Source organism: Bufo gargarizans, chromosome 4 (genome assembly GCF_014858855.1).
Source record: "Bufo gargarizans isolate SCDJY-AF-19 chromosome 4, ASM1485885v1, whole genome shotgun sequence".
NCBI classification, from domain to species: domain Eukaryota; kingdom Metazoa; phylum Chordata; class Amphibia; order Anura; family Bufonidae; genus Bufo; species Bufo gargarizans.
In genome coordinates, this window is record NC_058083.1 from 339,693,563 (window position 1) to 339,716,289 (window position 22,727).

At 42.2% G+C, this 22,727-nt stretch overlaps 1 protein-coding gene across 4 annotated transcripts in view; it reads left to right on the forward strand.

Moving 5' to 3' along the window:
* The window catches only part of MAP3K4 (mitogen-activated protein kinase kinase kinase 4), a 205,622-nt gene that overhangs the window by 132,425 nt on the left and 50,470 nt on the right, over positions 1 to 22,727 (forward strand). For all 4 annotated transcript variants that reach the window (XM_044292179.1, XM_044292181.1, XM_044292180.1 and 1 more), the window contains exons 13-16: positions 2,066 to 2,199; positions 8,209 to 8,287; positions 9,446 to 9,524; positions 13,070 to 13,166. In XM_044292179.1, the coding sequence (XP_044148114.1) occupies positions 2,066 to 2,199; positions 8,209 to 8,287; positions 9,446 to 9,524; positions 13,070 to 13,166 (389 nt within the window). The remainder of the gene's footprint in view (positions 1 to 2,065; positions 2,200 to 8,208; positions 8,288 to 9,445; positions 9,525 to 13,069; positions 13,167 to 22,727) is intronic.

Consider the following 22,727-nt stretch of genomic DNA (forward strand, 5'->3'; position numbering starts at 1 on the left):
GTGATCCCTTCCATAAGCGCTCACCAGTATTCGCTTTATACGCATTATCGGCGTATCGGCAAGGTTAGATGCCAATACCGATAATGTGCAAAATCCTTAATATCGGCCGATAATATCGGTACTTCCGATAATCGGTCGATCCCTAATATAAAAGTGGCCTTAATGGGGTTCTCCAGGCTACTATAGAAAGCATAGATAAAGGACAGCACCACTTACTGATGTATGTTAGTCCATCATTTGGCGGCAGTGCTCGCGGTGTCAGGCCCCGGCCCAAGGGACCCCTCAATTACCGAAAAGGTTTGAAAAAAAAAAACATAGCACTCCCAATCTTTCTTCCAATCGTATATTTATTAGCACCGAACAGAGCCGTTCGGTGCTAATAAATATACGATTGGAATGAAGATTGGGAGTGCTACAGTTTTTTCATACCTTTTTTGATTCTCCAGGCTACAATATTGATGTCCTATCCTCCTGATCAGTCATAAATATTAGATTGGTGGGGATCGGATACCCCGCAGTGCTGGGGTCTATGCAGCGTACGTTGTCAGTGTATGGCAGCTCAGCTCCTATTGAGTACGCTGCTAGTCACCGGTGCCATGACAGCCTGAAACGGGTGATCGGTGGGGTTGCCCTTTAATTCAGCGATCAGAGAGCACATATACTGTATGATTGATAAGTTGGGTAACATGAAGAAAAATTCCTGTGTTCCTCCACCCCAAGTATAGGAGTGCCTTTTTTGCTCCCACCCCTCCCCTACACAGAAATAGTAATAAAATCTCACCAACTTCAGTTGAGTCGAGCACCACCAAGCGACCCGGTGAAATGATAGTGGTCTGATGGGTTGTTATGACAGTCTGCGTCCTCATGAAGGTTCCCAGGCTTGTCATAACTAGCTAAATAAAAAGCAGTGCCTGAGGCACAAACCTGACAGAAATCCTGTAAGTCACATAGACTGAAATATGTATTCAATCGCAGTTTATGGTACAGGCGATCAGAAGATCGCATATACAAGCCCCTTAAGGGGACTAAAAAGTACAATGCAAAAAATTTTTTTTTATATTAACACAAAAATATTAAGAATTCAAGTCATCCCCTTTCCAAATTTTACACTAAAAATAAACAATAAAAAAAAACATTGGTATCTCTGAAAATGTCTGAGTTAATGAAATATGAAAACCTTTATCATGCATGGTAAACACCATAATGGGGGTCATGTTATCTGCCCGTCCCCAAAAAAAAATTTACCAAAAATGTATGTAACCTAAAATGGTACCAATAAACTACAGCTCACCCTGCAAAAAATAAGCACTCCTACAGCTCTGAGTAACTTCCTTTTTCGCGGACCCGTTGAAATGAATGGTTCTGCATATGGTCCGCAAAAATAAAAAAACGTTTCTGTGCATGAGCCCTTAACTGTAGCATTTAAAGGGGTTGTCTCAAGTAGATAAAGTTAATACAAGTTACTTACTAAAGTACGGATGTAGTAGAGTTAACACTTATGATTTATGAGACATGTTATCTAAGTGCATTAAGCAAACACCTTCAATTGCTTTTCAATGGCTTTTGTCTCAAGAGAACGCGATGAGTTAAGAAATTTGCGTTAATAGCTTGAGTGCTATGCTATCACTTCTACATCTGTATTGTGATTGTCCATATTGCCTCCTTTACTAGCTGGATTCACTTTTCCATCTGATTATACATTTCTCGTTTCCATGGTTATAACCAACCTCAAACCATCAGTGGTGGCTGTGCTTGCACACTATGGGAAAATGTTCTGGCCTCTCTGTTGAGACAACCCCTTTAAGTAAAAAACTGTATAAGCAATGTTTTTTTTTTATATAAAATTCATCCCATATGTCATACAAAAAACATTGATTTTTTGTTTCTCTATCAGTGTTGAAGCCAGGAGGTTTATGTGCAGTTTCACAGCAACTTTTTTCTGAATTTCATTTGTATGCACATTATTCAAGACTATCTGCATTTTCGATTGAGAGAGTGTGGATTTGTACATTTAAAAGGATTAATTTGAGGTAAAATTATTGACATTAAGATTTTTGCCTTCAAGTACCACAAAGAAGTTGTTCGTCTGATGTCTGGGAAATTCAGAAAGATAATTGGGGACAAATATATCAGCTTTGCCAGAAAGTGGATGAACTATGTTCTGACCAAATGTGAAAGTGGTCGAGGAACCAGACCAAGGTAATAAATGCATTTTTACACTGCAACTTCAATTCAGGCATTTCTCTTGTGTTTTTTATAGATTTAGAGAAGCAGATGTAATTTTGGCTAGTGAAGGTATAGTTAAAGGGGTTCACTGCGATCAGCCCAGGAAACACCCGTGTGTTGGACCGACAGCGGCTCCCCCGACCCAAACTACAGTCGTGGCCAAAAGTTTTGAGAATTACATAAATATTGGAAAAGTTGCTGCTTAAGTTTTTATAATAGCAATTTGCATATACTCCAGAATGTTATGAAGAGTGATCAGATGAATTGCATAGTCCTTCTTTGACATGAAAATTAACTTAATCCCAAAAAATAACTTTCCCCTGCATTTCATTGCTGTCATTAAAGGACCTTCTGAGATCATTTCAGTAATCGTCTTGTTAACTCAGGTGAGAATGTTGACGAGCACAAGGCTGGAGATCATTATGTCAGGCTGACTTGGTTAAAATGGCAGACTTGACCTGTTAAAAGGAGGGTGATGCTTGAAATCATTGTTCTTCCATTGTTAACCATGGTGACCTGCAAAGAAACGCGTGCAGCCATCATTGTTGCATAAAAATGGCTTCACAGGCAAGGATATTGTGGCTAGTAAGATTGCACCTCAATCAACAATTTATAGGATCATCACGAACTTCAAGGAAAGAGGTTCAATTCTTGTTAAGAAGGCTTCAGGGCGTCGCAGAAACTCCAGCAAGCGCCAGGATCATCTCCTAAAGAGGATTCAGCTGCGGGATCGGAGTGCCACCAGTGCAGAGCTTGCTCAGGAATGGCAGCAGGCAGGTGTGAGCGCATCTGCACGCACAGTGAGGCGAAGACTTTTGGAAGATGGCCTTGTACCAAGAAGGGCAGCAAAGAAGCCACTTCTCTCCAAAAAAAACATCAGGGACAGATTGATCTTCTGCAGAAAATATAGTGAATGGACTACTGAGGACTGCGGCAAAGTAATATTCTCCGATGAAGCCTCTTTCCGATTGTTTGGGGCATCAGGAAAAAGGCTTGTCCGGAGAAGAAAATAAAGAATGGTACCAAAATGAAGTGATTATGAAAGAATGGGTTGCTATCAGTCAGGAATTGGCCCAGAAGTTGATTGAGGGCATGCCCAGTCGAATTGCAGAGGTCCTGAAAAAGAAGGGCCAACACTGCAAATACTGACTCTTTGCATAATTGTCATGTAATTGTCGATAAAAGCCTTTGAAACGTATGAAGTGCGTGTAATTATATTTCACTACATCACAGAAACAACTGAAACAAACATCTAAAAGCAGTTTAGCAGCAAACTTTGTGAAAACTAATATTTGTGTCATTCTCAAAACTTTTGGCCACAACTGTACATCATAGTGTTTTCTGATTCAGTCAGTTCCTATCAGTTTCTGGTCTATTGTTCTGTATTTACATGATGATGTGAATACAGTACATACAAGTCCCTTTACACGGGACGATATTACAGCAGATAGCTGGGAAGGAAGCAATTGCTTCCTGACAGTCTGCTAATCGCTGGTGATCTTCTCCAGGGTGTGGACTTCAGCAGAAGATCGTGTTTACATCTGCTGCTTATAAACAGTCATTTTTCGGGCACACAAACGATTTGGATTACCTAATGGATGAACATTTCACTTGTTAATTAGGTAATCAGCGGCACATTTACACCACCAGATAATCGCTAACGAGCGTTACTATGAACACTTGTTAGCGATAATCTGTGCAATTCTCTGCCTGTGTAAAAGGCCTTTTAGACATGTGATCAGAGAGGAACTAAGTGCACCATAAATCTCTATGATGCAGTTAATCCAGGTCAGGGGGGAATCATGGTCAGTCTGTGAGATGCAGCCAACATACAGTCTCGTTTTCCGGGCAAATCGCGGTCGTGTGAATCGGCTCTGGCCACTACACAATGGATTGATAAGTTATGAATATCAGAACATGGTGACACAAAGCTTACTTATTTTTAAATAAGCAAGAAAAAAAGCTTTTACATTTTTAAAAGTAGTCAAACACAGGCTGACTGCTATGCTGCGATTCTCACTGGGGGGCACTGTGGATGGCAATGGGGAAACTGGATGGCATTTGGCAGCACTGTGGATGGCACTAGGGGCAGTGTGGATGGCACTGGATGGCATTTGGCCACTGTTATGGGGTCACGATGGATGACTGTTATGGGCGCTCGGTATGACTGTGATCAGCCCAGATATTCATATCACGGTTTGTGTCGGCCACATTTTCAAGGCTGACCGCGGCTTCCCTGACCAACACTGCCTGTATGATACTACCAGTCTGTATCTGGCCACGGGGCAGTTGTCGTGTAATCACCTCATCATATGTACATACCCAACGATCAGATAGATACTGGCTGTATCATAAATGACTGTGATACAGTCAGTTGTGGTCAGGAGAGGGCGGTTGGCCTGGGAGATGGAGCCAACACACAGACTGTGTTCCCCGGGCTTATCATGGTCGTTTCACACATGATAGGCCAACATTTCAGCAGGCAGGACCCAAAAAGATGGAATAAGAACTTGTGCACCTGACCTTATCGGTTTGTGGTTTGCAAGTTGCGCATCTGCTAAATAACGATACTGTCCATGTGCGACCCTCATGTTTTTTTGCAGAGCCATTGACTTCTATGGTATTGAAGTCTGCATTTTGAGGACCGTAATAGGACATGTTTTTTGTTTGACATACGGATGTGAAAAACACATGAACGTCATCGCCGTGCTTTCCACATCCATATGTCAAGTTTCACAAAAGATAGAACGTGTTGTATTCTGGTCCTCAAAATGCAGACCTCGAACCCATAACTCAATGGCTCTGCAAAAAAAACATGCGGTTTGCACACGGACAGTATCCTTATTTAGTGGATCTGCAACTTGCAGACCGGCCATGTGCATGAGGATCTATTTACAGACTTCAGCATGCAGTGTCATACAAGATGGGATTAGGTACACACTTCAGCAAGCAGGATCATACAAGATAGGATTAGATACACATCTCAGCAAGTAGGATCATACCAGTTAGGATTAGATGCATAGCTCAAAAGGAAGGATCATACAAGATAGGATTAGACACACAGCAGGCGGTATCTTACATGATATAGGATCAGATACACATGTGATTTGATGTGCTTGCTTATGCAAGCTGTTTATTACCCTCTGGAGATGGTGAGGGAAGAGCCTGTAGACTGATAGTGATGTGATTTCGACACTGAGTGAGAAATAGACTAGCAGGATTCCTGTATGGGTGTAGTAACATGGCCACATGTAGTGGGAGTAGCTCCTGCAGACTGATCAGTGGGGGTGGGACCAGCCTGTGACTCATCACTCTTCAGTGCGGCCAAGCTTTAGCAATAAAGTTACCTATTCAACAAAACAGGTAAATAGTAAACAGACCTGCCAGGATAGTCTAATGCCCAGACATGGGGAAAGAAAGCACAGACCTGATAAACGGCTATTGGGAACATATGTATGCATGTTGAGGGGTGTTAGAAGCACATAAAAAGAATTTTGATTTTGCGACCAGGCAACCACTTAAATTTATTTCAGTAATTAAATTAAAAAGGGGAAATCCATGTATTATATTATATTTATTACACACAGAGTGATCTACTTAAAGTGTTTATTTCTTTTAAAGTTGAGGATTGTGGCTTACAGCTAATGAAAACCCAACAGTTAGTATCTCAGAAAACTAGAATATTATATGGGACTGATTAAAGAAATTTCTTTTAATACAGAAATGTTGGCCTGCTGAAAAGTATATACAGTATATGTACTAAGTACTTGGTTGGGGCACTTTTTGCATGAATTACTGCATCAATGCAGTGTGGCATGGAGGTGATTAGCCTGTGTTAGGCTAGGTCTACACGACGACATTTGTCGCGCGACAGATAGGGCGCAATAGTTGTCGCGCGACATTTTGTTGCACTAATGTCGCGCAACAATTTTTATAATGGCAGTCTATGGTGTCGCACTGCAACATGCGACATGCTGCGACTGCGACGCGACAGTCGCAGAAAATCCATTCAAGATGGATTTTTCTGCGACTGTCGCAGTCGCAACATGTCGCATGTTGCAGTGCGACACCATAGACTGCCATTATAAAAATTGTTGCGCGACATTAGTGCAACAAAATGTCGCGCGACAACTATTGCGCCCTATCTGTCGCGCGACAAATGTCGTCGTGTAGACCTAGCCTTACTGCTGAGGTTTTATGGAAGCCTATGTTTCTTTAATAGCAGCCTCCAGCTTGTGCATTGTTGGGTTTGGTTTCTCTCATCCTCCTCTTGACAATACCCCATAGATTCTCTATTGGGTTTAGGTCAGGCAGGTTTGCTGGCCAATGAAGCATAGTGATACCGTTGTTATTAAACCAGGTATTGGTACTTGGAAGTGTGCCAAGTCCTGCTGAAAATAGAAACCAGCATATCCATAAATCTTGCCAGCAGAGGGAAGCGCTGTAAAATTTCCTGGTCAGACAGCACTGACTTTGCACTTAATATAAGGGCCCATTCACACAACCATTGACCCTCCATTGCCGTATTGCGGCCCGCATACGGTGGGTCCACAATACACGGGGCACCGGCCGTGTGCATTCCACATCATAGATGCGGACCCATTCACCGCTGGGCTCCGCAAATCCGGAGATGCTTCCTAGGGTTTCGTTCCGTGCCTACGCACCGCAAAAAGATAGAGCAAGTTCTATCTTTTTGAGGAACGGACGGATCGTGGACCCATTCAAGTGAATAGGTCCGCGATCCGCATGCGGCTGGCCCACGGTTGGTGCCCATGCATTGCGGACCGCAATTTGCGGTCCACGGCACGGAGGGACCATGGTTGTGTGAACGAGCCCTAACATAGTGGACCGACACCAGCAGATGACATGGCTCCGTGTGGAAATTTCACAGTGGACCTCAAGAAACTTGGATTGTGTGCCTCTCCACTCTTCTTACATACTTTTTTGGGGACCTTGATTTCCAAATGAAATGCTAAATTTACTTTCATCTAAAAACAGACTGAGCAACTGTACAATCCTTTTTTTCTTTAGCCCAGGTAAGATGCTTCTGACATTGTCTCTGGGTCAGGAGTGGCTTGACGCAAGGAATGCGACAATCGTAGCTCATGTCCTCGTTCCTCTGTGTATGGTGGCTCTTGAAGCACTGACTGCGGGTATCCATGTTGCTTGTGCACCTTTTTCTACCACACTTTTTCCTTCCACTGAACTTTCCATTAATATGCTTGAATACAGCACTATGTGAACAGCCAGCTTCTTTAGCAATGACCTTTTGTGGTTTACCCTCCTTGTGGAGGATGTCAATGACTGTGTTCTGGACAACTTTGAAGTCAGCAGTCTTCCCCATGATTGTGTACGATACTGAACCAGACTGAGTGATCATTCAAAGTCTTAGGAGACCTTTGCAGGTGTTTTGTGTTGATTCGCTGATTAGAGTGTGACACCATGAGTCTACAATATTTAACTTTTTCACAATATTCTAATTTTGAGATACTAACTTTTAGGTTTGTTTTAGCTGCAAGCCATAATAATCAACATTAAAAGAAATATAGGAGTTATCCAGGCTTATCCTCAGGATAGGTCCTCAATATCTGATCGGTAGGGGTCATACATTCCTCACCCATGCCAATCCGCTGAATGAAGTGAGGGTGTGCACATGCAGTCTCTCTTCCTGCTTGCTGTTTCTATGCCTATGGCAAGCAGGAAGGGAGGCGGCACGGCACGCTCCTTCCCTTCATACAGCTGATCGACAGGGGTGCCAGACTGCCACCGATCTGATATTGATGGCCTATGCTGAGGCTAGGTCATCAATATTTAAAATCCAGAGAACCCCTTTAAAATAGATCGCTCTGTATGTAATTAATCAATATAATATGAGTTTCACTTTTTGAATTGAATTACTGAAATTAAATTAACTTTTTGATTATATTCAAATTTATTTAAATGCACCTATATGTACATGTATGAAAGTCTTCACTTTTGTAGATGGGCAACACAAGGATTTGACTATCTCCAAGCTATTGAACCAGCATTTATCTCAGCTCTTCCCGAGGATGACTTTCTGGTAAGGTTTGGTTATATTCACTGTTACAGTAGCAAACCGTCGTTTACATTATTCATTGGTGCACCCCCAGCAGGATCTGTCCCACTGCCAATTGCTGAGCTGCACCTGTAATTGTTGGCTGACACCTGTACATAATAATATCCGGTAGCATGTACAAGTGCAGTGCAGCAAATGCAGGTTTAGGAAGTATATTTTATCAAGTGGAGTTTAAATACAGCAATCCAGTTAATTATAGGATTGCATACGATCGTACAAAGACTCACAGTGGAGGAAATTTAACAGAAGTAGTGCAAGGGAAAAGAGGAGACGTCTATAACAGTGTGCATTTTTTATTTGGTAAAGGGCCTTGGGAAAACGCAAGTAGCAATGATTGTAAATGATTCCTTTGTAACATAGTCTAGAGTTTGATATTCATTACGATGCTGACAACCTTAAATATATCATACTCCACTTTTAAGCTACAGGTAGTAGGTTTTATCATTTAGGCCTCTTTCACACGACAGTATGTCCATTTCAGTGTTTTGCGGTCCGTTTTTCACGGATCCGTTGTTCCGTTTTTTGCTTCCGTTGTGGTTCCGTTTCCGTTCCGTTGTTCCGTTCCGTTTTTCCGTATGGCAAATACAGTATACAGTAATTTCATATAAAAAATTGGGCTGGGCATAACATTTTCAATAGATGGTTCCGCAAAAAACGGAACGGATACGGAAGACATACGGATGCATTTCCGTAAGCATTCCGTTTTTTTGCGGACCCATAGACTTTAATGGAGCCACGGAACGTGATTTGCGGCCAAATATAGGACATGTTCTATCTTTAAACGGAACGGAAAAACGGAAATACGGAAACGGAATGCACACGGAGTACATTCCGTTTTTTTTGCGGAACCATTGAAATGAATGGTTCCGTATACGGACCGTATACGGACCGCAAAAAACGGCCCGCAAAACGGAAAAAAAAAACGGTCGTGTGAAAGAGGCCTTACACTGTTATTACAGGTCATTTATCTTTCAATCTGTGCACATGAACAATCATAAGAATTAGTTACGGGCACTTACAATTTAGAAGGTTTTTTTCTGTGCCTGTTCTATATTTTCATAGTTATGTTTTAGTCTATATACTATCTGTTATGTTAACTAGATTTTCTCATTTGTTGTTTAGAGTTTGCAAGCACTCATGAATGAATGCATTGGCCACGTTATTGGAAAACCACATAGTCCTGTCACCGGCTTGTACTTGAGTAAGATTAAGAATTTTTTTTTTTATTTTTTTATGTTTTTTTTTGTTTATTTTTATGTAGTAGACCAAAATGTTTAAGCAGATGTACATCATTGCGTGCCATGTGCAGCATAATCCTAACATCGTTGATACGTTATTGATGCTTACTATAGGAAGTGCAGAAAAAGTTGAAAGCTATACAGCCTATTATATTTACCAGTATTTTGGTTTCCATACAAAATATTAAAGGGATTATCCAACTTTAAACTTTTACTGACCCCTTCAAAGTGTCCGGACCGCCAGTGGGGGTCAATATCACCTGTTCCCGTCGCAGGATTCTGGTTTCATCACTCCACGGCACCTCCGCAGGTACCGTGTCTTTTGGAATCAACATCCTGTTAACTGCACCACACATGACTGCTGCAAGCAATCACTGGCTGCAGTTGTGATATGTGGTATGTCATTGGGTCACATGTTTAAATTTGGAAAACTCATTCAAACCCTTTTAAGAGCTGTATAAATAAATACATTTCTGGTTAAAAGGGGTTGTGCAAGGTTATCAACATCTTATGGATAGCTCATTAATATCCGATAAGTGGGTGGTTTGACTCCTGGCACCCCAGCGATCAGATATTTGAATGTGTCGATGCACTCGTGCAAGCACTGCATCCTCTTTTATCATTTCCTGCACACTGTCCACATTGTAGCAGCGGTGCAGTGTAAATACAACTGCTTGTCACATTTGAGTGCATCAACCCTTTCAAATAGCTGATTGACTGTGATGGGAGTTGTACATGAGTTGCAGCGCTGGAACGGAGGATATCTGGAAAGGTGAGTGAGGGTTATGTTTAACACACTGCTGCAGGACATAAGTTCAATTAGGCCAGGCAACCCGTTTAAAAGTTCTATTTTGTCTTGTATTTTTATGGTGTATGCAAATTTTGTGCACTTTTGTTTTCTGTATATACTGTTTAGAATACTACTATTAATGCTGGTGCTCTGTGTGAGCATTGTGCTAGTATCTCTCCCCTGTTCAGCTATTGCCTCATTTATCATCAAAGACCACTTTTCAAGTACAGTTGAAAATACGTTTCCATACCAACTAAACCTGTCACGACTAATGCTTTAGACTGGTAATTCTAATTTGATTACTATGGTAACTCATCCAGTATTAGTTGTCCAGTTTTAATTTCGATCCATATTACTCATGGGTGTTATGGGGCCACCCGACTCTCCTTAGTGGCAGATGTAAGGGGAGATGAGGATAATGCATGTTGGAGTTCAACTGCCTGATCCTTTTGTTCTTTTGTATATAGACTTCCGCTGGAGAGGTCTGGCTGCAGCTTCCTTTTCTTACTGAGATTACATGCTTGCTTGGCTAATCAGGCATGTGTAAGATGGCATCAGAAGCAATAACTGTCTATGTATGGTCGGTCTAATGCACAACAGCTTCTACAAAGGTTTTGTGTAATAAGGAACTTTGTTTAGTTTGCCATGTAACTGCACGGGTGACTTTGTTACCTTTTTATTTGCACACATTTTCTTCCAAACTTTAGAGGACTTGCCATGATGGATTTAAATTAGGCTTTGTGATGCCATATCGGAAACCATGATGAATAGCTGGATTCAGCACCTGCTGACAGACACCATTATCTGGTTCTGCTGAGGTGTCTTGTTTTGAGGGGGGAGGGTGGGGAAGCACTGCATAGAAATATATCTTTACATAATTTATCATTGAATCTTCTGCGAAGGCTCTGCAGATATGAGCATAGCCTAAATGCCCATTTACGTGCAGTAATCACCTTCAGTGTATAGAGACTATAGATTGCTAGGCAATACCTTTACAGAAGTCAATTATTGGAGCGAGTGTTCATGAGAATGTTCACTTCCAATAATTATCCCATGTAAAGAGACCTTAACTTGTACGCCATCGTTGCTGCCATAAACTAATATCTTCGTACCTTGCACTTGAAGTGACTCCCTGATCTTCTGTGCCTCTGTGGTAGACTGTAGATCTTTTCCCTTGATGGCAATAATAATGAAAAATATTAAAATCTGTGCTTTTGCAGCTGCGTTGGGAAACAGCTGAAAGTGAATGGAAGATTGTTGTGATATTAATGTCTTGCCATACCAGTGACACAAATATGGATTTTATTAAGGACAACAGCATCTTTTATTCCATTTTTATGTATAGTCACAGCTGAATGTCTGCAATACATATATTATGAAAGATCATTTAGACATGTAAAGTGTGATTAAAAAGTACTAGTTCATAATTTATTTCCCAACAAGTGGAGTACCTGCTGTCTTTTTTGGAGAACAGGTTGTCCCAACACTCTTACTTATCACAGCAGCTATGCAGGGGTTGGTGATTCTAAAAGATGGTGACAGCCCCAGACGTAAAGAAAACACAAATCATTGGCCCAGATTTACTAATATGTCTGTACCTAAAATCGGTCAAGAAAAGTGGCGCAAATTAGGCGCAACTATGTTTTTTACACTTTCTTGAAAAGTGGACTGGCTTAGCTGGAAGGAGGTGAAGCTTTACTTGAAAGGGGGCAAGTCCTAAAATTGCACCACAATTCTGCCATAAGTTTCAGTTTCAAAGTAAACGGTTGGTATAGAGTTAGACAAATTGTCTGTTCCTGCCACACATTTACCTTCCAGCCTGAACCACTGTGTTAAATGTTATGCAGGTCTACACAGCGTAAAGGTCCCTTTTACATGGGACAATTCAGCAGGTGATTGTTGTAAAAAAAATATTAAGGAAAATTGATCTCCTTAATGCTAATGACAATAATAAAAAATTGAGCATATCCTTAAAGGGAACCGGTCACCTGGATTTTGGGTATAGAGCTGAGGACACTGGCTGCTAGATCGCCACGCCCACTGTGAAGGAGCCCAGCACCACCCCGCATACTCCGAATCTCCTCCTTGCTCCCCGACATCACAAAGCTAGAGCGCCGTAATCTCGTGATACGCGAGCTAGCACATGCGCAGTGTCAGCATAGCGTTCCTTCCCTGTGCTGGCATCAGCCTCATGGAATGAACTGCGCATGCACTAGCTTGCGCATCGTGAGATTACGGCGCTCTAGCTTTGTGACGCCGGGGAGCAAGGAGGAGATTTGTAGGATGCGGGGCGGTGCTGGGCTCCTTCACAGTGGGCGTGGCTGCACTCCAAGACTCATAGAGCACTGGACTCATCTCTGAAGCATTGAGGAGACGGGACTCATCTAAGGTTCATTTATATACATGGCGGGAACATTTATTTCAGGTTTTTCTCTGATCTGATAGTTCGTTCAGAATTGATTCTAATATCATTATTAACGTATTAAAAAGTATTTTTAGAAAAGTGAGTGGATAAATAGGTTTAGAAAGTGATGACATGTTTCCTTTAAATGCATCAGGCAAATACCCTGTGGCTTAGGTTGATTTTTTTTTTCCGTAGTGACCAATGTAGTAACTTAAGTGTTAGTAAATGCTAATTGCTTCCATACTGTCAACCAGTTTGTCGATTTTGATTTGCTATTTTATTGACCTCATTTTAAACTTTTTTTGTTTTATTAGTTACACATCGCAATAGTCCACGACCTGTAAAGGTGCCTCGATGTCACAGTGACCCACCAAATCCCCACCTGAACACTCCTGCTCCTGAAGGCTTTAGGTATTTGACAATTTCTATAAGTAATGTCTGTGATATTAGAGCATCATGTGTTTGGGGATGTATAATGAAATTGTTTTCATCTTTCTAGCTTCCTGGGATCATTACTGAGTATTATGATTTTGAATATATGTCAGCTAGAATGCGTATACTTAGTAATTATCTATATATATATACTCTGGTCAGTTTCTGAAACAAATGCTGTATTGCTGGCTACACTAAAAACCGGTGTTTGCGAAACATTTAAAGTAAAATGGTACATTTTTGGGGGATCGTTGTTAGGTGCAATTTCCAAAACATAGAAAGTCCTTTCTGAAAATGAGTGTTTTTGTCATTATAAATTGTCCAGAACGATTAACCTTCATTGGCTAACCTTGCACAGCAAGTGTTTCAGAAAACATTCGTCTGAAATCTCAACTGTATGGCCAGCTTAAAGGGATCATGCAGCCTGCTTATATTAATGACCTATCCTCAGGATAGGTCATCAATATCTGATCGGCAGGGGTCTGATGTCCGGGACCCCTGTCGACAGCTGTAAGAGAAGGCAGCACCCCATACGAGAGATTTTTTATTTATTTTTCTTCATTATGCTGCCCGTCGTCACAGTGCAGTGTAAATACAAATTAAGTGAATGGAGAGAGTACTTGTAATTACACCATTACAGGGGAGACTATGTGCAGTGTAATGAAGAGGAAGCGTTGCTCGCATGGAGTCCCGCTCACCTCTTAAAACAGATGTTCGGAAAATAATGTCACATCAGTGAAAACAAGTACAAATACAGTATCTCTTAATTTTCCAGAGCTCCTTGGGGAAATGAAAGGTGAAATCTGATTGGTTGCTGCGGGCAAGCCAGTTTTCCTTTACACTAGTTTGATAAATCTCCCTTCATGCACTGAATTCAAAACTAAGTCGATTTTTCCTTATATCAGTTTTAATAACACTCTCCCACAGTGCTAGCTTTTAAGCACCCTCTAATGATGGCTGAAGGGAGGCAGAATATTGTGGTTTAAATTTACACCAGTCCTCCATAAAATAAATAAATAACAGAACCTGAATAATATTTTGTAGGTCCCCCTCGTACTGGGACCTACACTGCATACTGGGAACACCCCGGAAGATCTGCAGTTTTGGAGATGCTCTGCCCAGTCCAAATAGCTCAGATAGTTTTGTTTGGCCATTTTTCCTGCTTCCAAAACCAATTTCAAGAATGACTTTTCACCTGCTGTCTAATAGATCCCATCTCTTGAAAGGGACCATGTCACAAGATAATCAGTGCTAGGGTGGGTTTAACATAACATTTTTGTCACCCGTTTAATGTATACCTTGGGGGGGGGGGGGGGATATAAAAGCAGAGCACACCACTCTTTTGTATTGTGCAGAGTCTGGTTAAAAAAGTATATTAACTCTATAGTGATGGATGCACTGTATGGCATCTGTCTGAATAATCCATTAACTTATACGTTCTTTGCTTACATTAAACGGATGGCAAAAAAACGTTATGTGAACCCAGCATTATTCATGTCATCTGTCAGTACTAGAGCTCTGTATCAACATAGATTATGAACCGGTTTAGATAAAAAAACTAAGTGGTGTTGACAGGGCCGTTTGAAGGAATTTGGGGGCCCCAAGCAAAATAGACATGGAGCCCCCCCCCCCCCTCCCCACCTTACGCACGCAAAGCCTACAGGAACAACAGTATAGCCATACAGTTTAAGTTCACCCACACTTTATATAAATAAAAAAGGAGGTTTACAGTGCAAATACTGCTGTTGCATTTAATGTGCATGAAATTTGAACATTTTCAACAAATGAACATTTGCAAAAAACACCACTGTACCATACAATCCAATACAAAATCACAGTGAGATAAAGTTGCCACAGTGATTTTGTAGTAAAAAGATAACAGAGAGGCACGAAGCATTAACAGTCATGTTACTGCTGCGTTTTCTGCTGTCTTTCACACAGCGGATTACCTGCACAGGATCCACTCATGTTAAAGAGCCCTAAGCCCAATGCATGGCTACACTCACCCAGACCCAGTCCTAATAAAATCTGGTCCTACCTTATTTAGGGTGTTGCTGGCGTCGGCGTGATGTCCGCTGGATCCAGAACAAGGTCCCTGTGGTGATAGAGAAAAAAATAATAATCACATAAGGAAGGGATGGTGACTGCCCCTGTGAAATCACCAGCAGGGGGCGCTGTGCTGGCCTGTAAGACTGAGCCATGCCAATGTATAGCAGGGTAATCTAGGACATTTTCCCTAGGACAATGCCCACCTTGTGATCCCTCCAAAATAGTTATGTCCTCCTTGTAGCCCCTCACAGCAGTTATGCCCACCTTTGTTTCTGTCACAGTAGTTATGCCTACTTTTGTGCCCCTGTAGTTGTAGTTATGGGCATAACTGTCGCTGTAGTTATGCCCAGATATGTGCCTCCTCGCTGTAGTTATACCCAGATATGTGCCCCCTCGCTGTAGTTATACCCAGATATGTGCCCCCTCACTGTAGTTATGCCAGATATGTGCCCCCGCACAGTAGTTATGCCAAATATGTGTCTCCTCGCAGTAGTTATGCCCAGATATGTGTCTTCTCACAGTAGTTATAGCCAGATATGTGCCCCTGAACAGTAGTTATATCCAGATATGTGCCCCCTCACTGTAGTTATGGCCAGATATGTGCCCCCTTGCTGTAGTTATGCCCAGATATGTGCCCCCTCAAAGTAGTTATGCCCAGATATGTGCCCCCTCAAAGTAGTTATGCCCAAATATATTCCCCTCACAGTAGTTATGCCCAGATATGTGCCCTCTCACAGTAGTTATGCCCAGATATGTGCCCCCTCAAAGTAGTTATGCCCAAATATATTCCCCTCACAGTAGTTATGCCCAGATATGTGCCCTCTCACAGTAGTTATGCCCAGATATGTGCCCTCTCACAGTAGTTATGCCCAGATATGTGGCCTCTCACAGTAGTTATGCCCAGAAAGGTGCCCCTCACTGCCTCACAGGATCTGAGAACCTGCTGCTGGAGATTTCTGAAGTCGCTATCTTCCAAGAGCAGGCCTCCAAGGCTGAAGTGAGCCGGGCAAGCTCTATTATGGCATAACAGACATTTAATAAACTGGAAGATGGTAACAATCTTACTAGGTGGAGGATAGAAAAAACTCTCAGTATAAGGATACCAGGAACATCCATGGTGTGCAATTCTTCAGATGCTCAGCACAGAATCCGGGTCCAGGCTGTACTGGACATCACTATGGCCTACAAGTTACCAGATGTTGGGGATACTCTCCATAGGCTGCAACTAAAATAAAACTATTCATCCTGCCATGGTGTTTAATAGGGATTCTCCAGGAATAAAAAAAAAAGAAAATACTTAGGCTAGTTTCACACTAGCGTTCGGCTGTCCGCTCGTGAGCTCTGTTTGAAGGGGCTCACGAGCGGACCCGAACGCTTCCGTCCAGCCCTGATGCAGTCTGAATGGATGCGGATCCGCTCAGACTGCATCAGTCTGGCAGCGTTCAGCCTCTGCTCAGCAGGCGGACACCTGAACACTGCTTGCAGCGTTCGGCTGTCCACCTGGCCGTGCGGAGGCGTGCGGATCCGTCCAGACTTACAATGTAAGTCAATGGGGACGGATCCGTTTGAAGATGCCACAATATGGCTCAATCTTCAAGCGGATCCGTCCCCCATTGACTTTCAATGTAAAAGTCTGGACGGATCCGTTCAGGCTAATTTCACACTTAGCTTTTTTTTGCCAATATAATGCAGACGGATCCGTTCTGAACGGAGCCTCCGTCTGCATTATTATGAGCGGATCCGTTCAGAACGGATCCGATCGAACGCTAGTGTGAAAGTAGCCTCACATGCGCATACTGCACATCACACATGTCATTACATGCAGACACATAGTACACATCACACGTTATTACATACAGGCACATGGTACACATCACACATGTTATTACATACAGGCACATGGTACACATCACACATGTTATTACATACAGGCACATGGTACACATCACACATGTTATTACATGCAGACACATGGTACACATCACACATGTTATTACATACAGGCACATAGTACACATCAAACATGTTATTACATCCAGGCACATGGTACACATCACACGTTATTACATCCAGGCACATGGTACACATCACACATGTTATTACATCCAGGCACATGGTACACATCACACATGTTATTACATACAGGCACATGGTACACATCACACATGTTATTACATACAGGCACATGGTACACATCACACATGTTATTACATACAGGCACATGGTACACATCACACATGTTATTACATACAGGCACATGGTACACATCACACATGTTATTACATACAGGCACATGGTACACATCACACATGTTATTACATACAGGCACATGGTACACATCACACATGTTATTACATACAGGCACATGGTACACATCACACATGTTATTACATACAGGCACATGGTACACATCACACATGTTATTACATACAGGCACATGGTACACATCACACATGTTATTACATACAGGCACATGGTACACATCACACATGTTATTACATACAGGCACATGGTACACATCACACATGTTATTACATACAGGCACATGGTACACATCACACATGTTATTACATACAGGCACATGGTACACATCACACATGTTATTACATCCAGGCACATGGTACACATCACACATGTTATTACATCCAGGCACATGGTACACATCACACATGTTATTACATACAGGCACATACTACAGATCACATATGCACTCACTTTTATGCAGGATTCCTGGAAGGGCAGTCCTAACAGCTAGTAAGTAACACTGCCTCTCCTGACAACCCTCCCCCTCCGACCTCGGTCCAGATTACATAGCTGCATCATTTACTCCAGCTCTGGCTGTTTACACACCAGCAGCTGTGTAAATAAGAGGGTAAGGGTTAACAGGGCACCAGCTAGCCATGGGGAAGGGGGGCAGTGACCAGCAGTTCTTACTGCAATGTCGGCTCCTCTGATCAGGAGCAGCTGGGAGGAGGAGTCTTCAGGCTGCTGTGTGCTGGACCGCAGGGCTGGCAGCAGGATTAGACGTCACCACCAGCACTGCTGCTCATTGGCTGCCTGCTACAGAAGTCAGGAGACTAGAGTAAGAGATCGCTGTGCCGCACAGGATTACAAACCCAGACTGTCCGGGTTAATCCCGGACGGGTGGCAACCCTAGGCTCTCTATAGAGCGCTCAGGAGGCTGCAGCCTTAAAGGAAGCAAAACAAGCACCGGCTCTGCTTGGGGCCCGGGCCAGCTCGGGGCCCCAAGCAATTGCTTGTTTTGCCTGTCTGTTAGCGACGGGCCTGGGTGTTGAAGGATGCATATTCACTTTAAGTCTCTTCTCAATTGCATACGGGCATGCTACTCATGTGACTAACTATGTTGTAGATACAACTAATTGTAGCGTCAAATGCAATATAAGATTGGATCTTTCTATAATCTTACAATAGTCTTGACATCTTTAGGACCACTGATAGTAAAAGTGTAATAGTATCTTTCATTTTTTTTTTATTTTTTTTACTTTACTTTACATGAAAGTTTCTTTGCCAATATATTACATTTCTTTGTATCAACAGTCAATGACATTGGGTATAGAGAAAAGATATAGTGAAAGGTTGTCAAGGTCTTTATGTGCTGTCCACATCTGTATGTCCATTAGGCTACATGCACACGACCGTATGTGTTTTGCGGATCCGTATGGCATCCTTTTTTCATTTTTTTTTTTTCTTTTGGCGGATCCATTGTAACAATGCCTATACTTGTCCGCAAAATGGACAAGAATAGGACATGTTATATTTTTCTTGCGTGGCTATGGAACGAACATAAGGATGCGGACAGCACACAGTGTGCTGTCCGCATATTTTTGCGGACCCATTGAAATTAATGGGTCCGCATCTTATTCGCATAAAAAAACGGAACGGACATGGAAACAAAATACGTTTGTGTGCATGAGGCCTTAAACCGCCCCGGCGTTACTGCCGGAGGCTATTCTAGTCTGACTTCTCAGCACCAGGAGCAATCAGAATCTAATGTTTACCTAAAACTCCTGATGTAACATTACGTAATAGCGATAGACACAGGACCACACTGACTGTAGGATATGGGGCAGCACTATACCCACAGAATAATAACTGATCGGAGCACCATAACAGCGATTATAATTATGTAGACACACAGATGCCTGTTGATACAGACACTATAGGAGTCATATGTCCAATAACACTGGGGCAGAGATATAATAATTATATACACACTGAAGCCCTAATACCCAGCGACCATCTGCCTTGCCTGAGAGGATGAGATGTGTGGGCAAACTAATTATTGATATTATTCATTGAAAAAGAACAAACAAAGTTTTTAGTTTTTTGTTTTTGTTTTTTAGTTTTTTTTTGGTCGGGTAAGTTAACCACATTCCATGGCCATGCAAAAAATAAATAAATAAAGACAAGAATAGGCATTTGTAACATACCTGTGGAAGGGGAAATGTGGGATGCTCATGGCCAGTATCCGTGTTTTGCGGATTCGTGATTTGCAGACCACAAAAACGGATATGGTCGTGTGCATGAGGCCTAATTGTCTCTTTGTGAAGTAGCTCAGTAGCACGTGCGACATTAATTTTCTAAGCATATTAGACACATTTCCTTTCTTTACACCACCTCTTGAATGGTATACATTAACCAATATTATTATTTTTTTCATAAAAAGTGCAGGACCTTAAATGGGTTGTCCACGATTAGAATATGGTTGTTGGGCATTGTTTAGAAAGTTATGTGCGTGGATTTTGTCTGGTTTTGCAGCTCATCCATTGAAGAAATTTGGCTGCTTATACAGTTCACCATAGTCACACCTCTTTCTCCTTAACAAATGTAAAAACTGTGTAAAAGAAAAAATTTGCCTCATGTAGTTCATTTTTTGTCCCCAATTTGTAATATGACGTTTCACATTTTTGTAAATCTCTTGAAGCAACAAGTAACATAGTTTATCATCAGTCTATTCAGTTCAGCCTATAATTCTGCAAAGCTGATTCAGAGGAAGGCAAAAAGACCCATGAGGTAGAAGCCCATTTTCCTCATCTTGGGGAGAAAAAATTCCTTCCCGACTGCAATCGGAATAACTCCCTGGAGCAATGACCCCTCTCTAGTAGCTATAGCCTGTAATATTATTACACTCCAGAAATTCATCCAAGCCCCTCTTGAATTCTTTTATTGTAGTCACCATCACCACCTCCTCAGGCAGAGAGTTCATAGCCTCACTGCTCTTACCGTAAAGAAATCCCCTTCTGTGTTGATGTAGAAACATTCTTTCCTCCAGACGTAGAGGATGTCCCCTTGTTACGGTCACACCCCTTTGATATACACATTAAAAATAACAACAAACCCAGATAGAAATGTCAGACTGCTGCAAAACAAATTGTAGAACTGAGGGTTTAGTAAAGTGATAGTTATTTTTCCCAAATGTTACTTTTGTGCAGTCTCATTCATAATTTTCTACGCCTGGCTTGCGCCTCTTCATAACTTCAGCGGTTCCACCGACAGCTATAGGAGTTATTATAATTTAATAAATGATCCCCTTTATCTCTTTATAGTTTAACAGTAACCTACTGGTGTATCTCTACTGATAACACCTTATAGTTTTAATGACTTTTGACTCCACCCGATTAGGGTAAGTTGACATGGCGGATATATAGAAGGAATTGTTCCATACATCTGACTGAGGTTATACACTCATCTACAAAAAACATAACCCACTGGGCATGCAGTTATGTCTTAGGCCCCTTTCACATGGGCAAGTTTTCCGCGCAGGTGCAATGCGTGAAGTGAACGCATTGCACCCGCACTGAATCCGGACCCATTCATTTCTATGGGGCTGTGCACATGAGCGGTGATTCTCACGCATCACTTGTGTGTTGGTGAAAATCGCAGCACGCTCTATTTTGTGCGTTTTTCACGCAACGCAGGCCCCATGGAAGTGAATGGGGCTGCGTGAAAATCGCAAGCATCCGAAAGAAAGTGCGGATGCAGTGTGATTTTCACTCACGGTTGCTAGGAGACGATTGAGATGGGGACCTGATCTTTATTATTTTCCCTTATAACCATGTTATAAGGGAAAATAATAGCATTCTGAATACAGAATGCATAGTACAATAGGGCTGGAGGGGTTTAAAAAAAATTAACTCCACTTAATCCACTTGTTCGTACAGCCGGCATCTCTTCTGTCTTGTTCTGTGAGGAATAGGACCTTTGATGACGTCACTATGTTCATCACATGGTCCGTCACATGATCCATCACCATGGTAAAAGATCATGTGACAGACCATGTGATGAGTGTAGTAACGTCATCTAAGGTCCTATTCCTCACAGAACAAGACAGAAGAGATGCCGGCTGCGCGAACAAGTCGATTTAAGGTGAGTTAAATTGTTTTTTATTTTTAACCCCTCCCGCCCTATTGTTCTATGCATTCTGTATTCAGAATGCTATTATTTTCCCTTATAACCATGTTATAAGGGGAAATAATACAATCTACACAACCTTGAACCCAAACCTGAACTTAGGCAGATATGTAAATTATTATAGGTGTGGTCCGATTAGACACTGGGTCTTGCCACAAGAGGGCATAAAAATGCTTCTGGCTGTTAGGAGCGGCAGAGAGCATGTGCACACTGTGAACAGACGACCTAAGCAGATCACCAGTAGAGAGGATTATTTGATCTGCTGATAAGTACAAGCAGCTCACACAGTTTCATTGTCCACCACCCTATAGGTGACATCTAGCCTGGCACATGTGCTTAATTTGGTGGTGCAGAGGTTCCCGAAAAATTACCCAGATATGTCAGAGCTGCTGCAGAAAGTGTGGTCCATCTGTGCGCGCTTTCGGAGTTCTTACCCTGCTGCTGCTGCTCGTAACTTCGGCCTTCCCTCTCACTGCCACATATGCGACGTGCCCACAACATGAAACTCCACCTTGCACATGCTGGAGAGACACTGCGAGCAGCAGCACGCGATTGTTGAGTTTCAGCTGCAGCATGCACGGGTGAGTCTCTCTGCGGAACAGCACCACTTCACCGCCAACAAGTGGGCCTCCATGCAGGATATGTGTGCCGTGTTGCGCTGTTTCAAATACTCCACTAACATGGCCAGTGCCCATGACGCATTCCTCAGCGTTACTATCCCACTTTTATGTCTACTTAAAAAAAAGCTTCGGGCGATGATGGAAGCAGGGCTGTGGAGTCTGAGTCGGAGTCGAGGAGTCGGAGTCAATTTTGGGTACCTGGAGTCGGAGTCGGCAAAAAATTAACCGACTCCGACTCCTACTAAATTTAAATTGGAATAAAAAAATAAAAAAGCAAGTTTAAATGTCCGAATTCATAAACCGTTATAATTAATGACTTCTCTACTGTAAGAATAAAGGCCAATGCATGCAGTGCCTCACGTAACCGCAAAACAAACGCGTTTAGTGATGTGAAGAAGCATGCTTTTCATATGCTTCACTATATGGCACAATTAGGAGT